The sequence below is a fragment of the Physcomitrium patens genome, chromosome 2, assembly GCF_059467195.1.
Source record: "Physcomitrium patens ecotype Gransden chromosome 2, ASM5946719v1, whole genome shotgun sequence".
NCBI lineage: Eukaryota > Viridiplantae > Streptophyta > Bryopsida > Funariales > Funariaceae > Physcomitrium > Physcomitrium patens.
The window spans coordinates 8,428,396-8,432,050 of NC_143411.1; the positions used below are offsets into that span (position 1 = coordinate 8,428,396).

At 52.6% G+C, this 3,655-nt stretch overlaps 1 protein-coding gene across 1 annotated transcript; it reads right to left on the minus strand.

Annotated features, from left to right (window-relative positions):
• Positions 1 to 1,541: 1,541 nt before the first annotated feature.
• Positions 1,542 to 3,454, minus strand: LOC112293734 (protein EXORDIUM-like 2). Its single transcript, XM_024543518.3, has one exon. The coding sequence runs from the start codon at positions 2,871 to 2,873 to the stop codon at positions 1,809 to 1,811; it is 1,065 nt and encodes a 354-aa protein (XP_024399286.1). The 5' UTR covers positions 2,874 to 3,454; the 3' UTR covers positions 1,542 to 1,808.
• Between the last annotated feature and the right edge of the window lie 201 nt (positions 3,455 to 3,655).

The following is a 3,655-nucleotide window of genomic DNA, read 5'->3' on the forward strand; positions in this document are numbered from 1 at the left end:
GACAACGGGTATGGCCACAGCCACTAGCTTCAAGGAATGGCAGTCCACAGCCAGCCGCGAGGACGACTCGCTTCGAGATGTAAAATCTAGGGTTAGGACATCGGTCTTGCTGATGGTTTTAATCCTCGTTGTCCCGTTGAGAACATACGACGACCATTGTGAAGGTCGCTCTCAAATTGCCGACAGATCCAGAGCGTAATTGCTTTTCGATGTAAGAATAAACTGTCGCAATGGAATTATTTGGAATAAACAGGAACTTGTGTCAGTGAGAGGCGTTTCCAAAACCTGCAGCGACACAAACCGTAGGTATCCACAACGCAGCCAGTACTCTGTGCTTGCTAACGGAGGGACGTGGATGAAGCCACGCCACAAAATCCACAATCAACCGTACCATGACAGTTATCATGCTTACCTAAAAATCGTAGTTATTGACATGATGATCACGTTTTACCTAAGGTGCTGGGTTGTTAACCATTGATTTAGTTAATCCTCCCTGAGGACATTCAATTCACCCTTCAATTGTAACAAGCTGCACGATGAAGAAAATAATATCCAAAAATGTTGTCAGCAGGATACTCCGAAACATGCAAAGGTGATTGCAGTGGATACTTGAGCCCTAAATACGGTGGGTGTTCAGCACAAGACCAGGAACAGATTTACAGATACATCCCAGTTATTAAATTAGGGGTCCAGAGTACTGCCCTAAAACTTGTGGCACAAGCATGGCGCAGACATACAGAACGAAAGCCCAGCAAGTGGGGTGATGTAGGGCACACTGCAGAGCTTTGCAGCAGAGGATCCATTCCAACACTGACACTCCGCGGTGCATACATTTAGATTTCAGACCTGCCACAATGCTCGTGTCAACCTCTGCACCGTTTTCATCTCCCAGTATGTTTCAAACTGTAGTCTCACTTATGAAGTGAGCAATGCGCTAAGCATCGCTGGTAGAGCTGGTGTGGGTCATGTGAAGTCACACGGAGAAAGACGCAGGGAGGCACTTTTTATACACAAACAGAACAAGCGCCAGGAAAAACCGAAAGCAACAAAAAGGAGAGGACAACCAAACTTACGGCGGACGCCATCGAGTAGTCAGAGAAAACTTGCATTAAGAGCAACATAAATCGCAATAAAAAAAACCAGTCGCAACCAAAACAATGAAGCAGCAGCGTCAGCATTTAGCATAGTAACAACGGAAATGGCAATAAATCATCAAACACGTGTTAAATGTGTGACTTCCTGGCACCACTAACAACGAAGTCTGCGGTACCAGAGTGCATGCGTGCCAGCAAACTACCAGGCAAACCACATAACCTAGCGTGATTGAAAAAGTATATTTAACATACTAATTCACAATCTCAACATCTCACATTCTCCTGGAAACTCATTCAGTCACAAGCAATGACAATAAACTACACAAGTAAACAAAGTTACCACATAACAACAGGGATAACGAATCCCACGCCAGGAAAGAAAACTCAGGCATCAGCCCCAACCAAAAAAAAAAAAACAAGTTGTGGACAAATCAGCACAAGAATGTGTATGTACAACATGCATCGCTGCTTCAGCTTTGCGCCATTTTCATTTCTCTATATTTCTCTTCTTTGCACACATCATCTGGTAGTACCTCCATCGTCACTGCCGTCTCTCGTGTATGCTACACCTTCAACCTTCTCTTGCCGCCAAAAAAGAATCTATCGTGACCACCCCATATATTCACACCTCCCTCTCTCTGTACACCGCCACCTCCACCTCCACGCGCACCCTCCCTCCCTCTCCTCACCCCCTTCCCTTCCCTTCCTCTTCCTCTACGACGGCGGTGCGCACGTCCGCGTCACCGGGTCCCATAACGCCGGCAGCAAATACTTCCTCTCCCCCACTCCCCTCACGTTGTAGCTCGCCCCCGACACCGCATCCTCTTGCAGCTTCCCAGGGTACCCTGGATACGCCCCCTCCCCGTAGATCCCCGCGCACGCCGTCCCTGCCTCCAGAGCCGCGCCCACATCGCCCTGGTACCACCCGTTCATGTAAGGATCCGTCGCCGCGCCTGCCAGCACGCTCCCGATGTTCATGATCATCCCATCCGCGCCCACGTCCCCGTTCGGAGCCACCACAGGCACGAACTCCGCGGGGCCGTACTCCGCACCCGCCAACGGCCATGCGCACATTCCCGGGCACTGCTTCCCCGCATCGCCCACCCACGCGTACGCCACCTGTTGCCCTCCCGTCGCAGCCGACGGAGCCAAAAACGAATGCGACCCGCACGAATTCATGCACATCCCCTCCACCATCACGTCCTCCGCCGTCAGCACCACAACCACCCCCCTCGGATCCGCCGGAAACCACCCCAGCGACTCCACCACCAACAGCTCCAAGTCCCACCGGCTCAGCCTCCGCCCCAGCCTGCACTCCCCAAAGTCCACCTCGCCGCGCAGCTCCACGCTCCCCGCCACTCCCCTCCTCGCATTATCCTTGTACGCCGCCGTCGTCTTCCACCACCTGCTCACGCTCGCGTCCCCCTCCGCCGACTCTCCAAACGACGCAAAGAAATCCACAATTGCCGATCGCGCCACGCTGCTGAACCTCCCGTACCACACAATGTACACATTCATGCTCGACGACTCGGACAGTAACGCCCCGCCGTGGTAGGCAAGGTCAAACACGGCTCTCACCGCCCCTGCTGCACCATCCTCTTCGCCGCCACCTCGTGCATCCACCACGGACAACGTCGGGTGATCATCATCACCAGCACTCCGCCCCACGCGTCCGCCGCCTTGATTGTCAAGAATCGAGAACATGGGATTTCTTGCAGCCACAACGCCGCACGCGAACACCATCCATACCACCAAAACTAGCAAGCTCCAGCTCGCCATTCGTCCTCACAATGACACAATTTAGCACAGAAATTTCACAAAGACACAACTTCACTCGATAATTCTCGCACTTATCAAATCCCTTTGAAATGCACTCGCATGCACTAAAAGAGAATCGCTGCCCTCCGACGCCCCCACGCTCTCGAGTCAGCACCCCTCTTATCCCAAAGCCAAGGTCGACACTACCGCCAACAGCAGCAGCAGCAGCACGTTGGACCCCACCTCACTCAATCACTCACCGAAACCAAAACGTGAGCCAAGAACACAACGATCCCACCCACAACACAATGAAAGATTATACCAGATGCTTCTCGAGTTCCAGCGTGATAATTTCACGGATTGAGAAGAGCACATTCCTGGTCCTACAACAATCCTTTACACCACTGCCCACACTTGCTACTGAGACTCTCTCCTAGCACCGAGGCAATACCAGTGAAGACAATTGCGCTGGACTACCAAATTAATCGAGCTAGAAAGTCACCGTGGCCCACGAAAACACAGACTTGTTCCCTCCTTCCTTCCTGCACACTCTACCACACACCGGAGCAAACCTCCACGTTAAATTCCCAGCACTTATGCGCGTGCAGCCTCGCCACTGGAAGCGTAGTGCGTCGCCCTGTCTACCGACCTGTATGCTGTGGGGAGGTACCTAGTCCTCCTTCCAAGTGGTACCTGCTGCCCTGCTGCCGTGTCTGGTAGGGCTGGCGATGGACAGGATCTTTTGACTGGGCACCGTTCTCACGGTCACCCGACCGATGTAGACGCCGATAATCCCCGTAGTC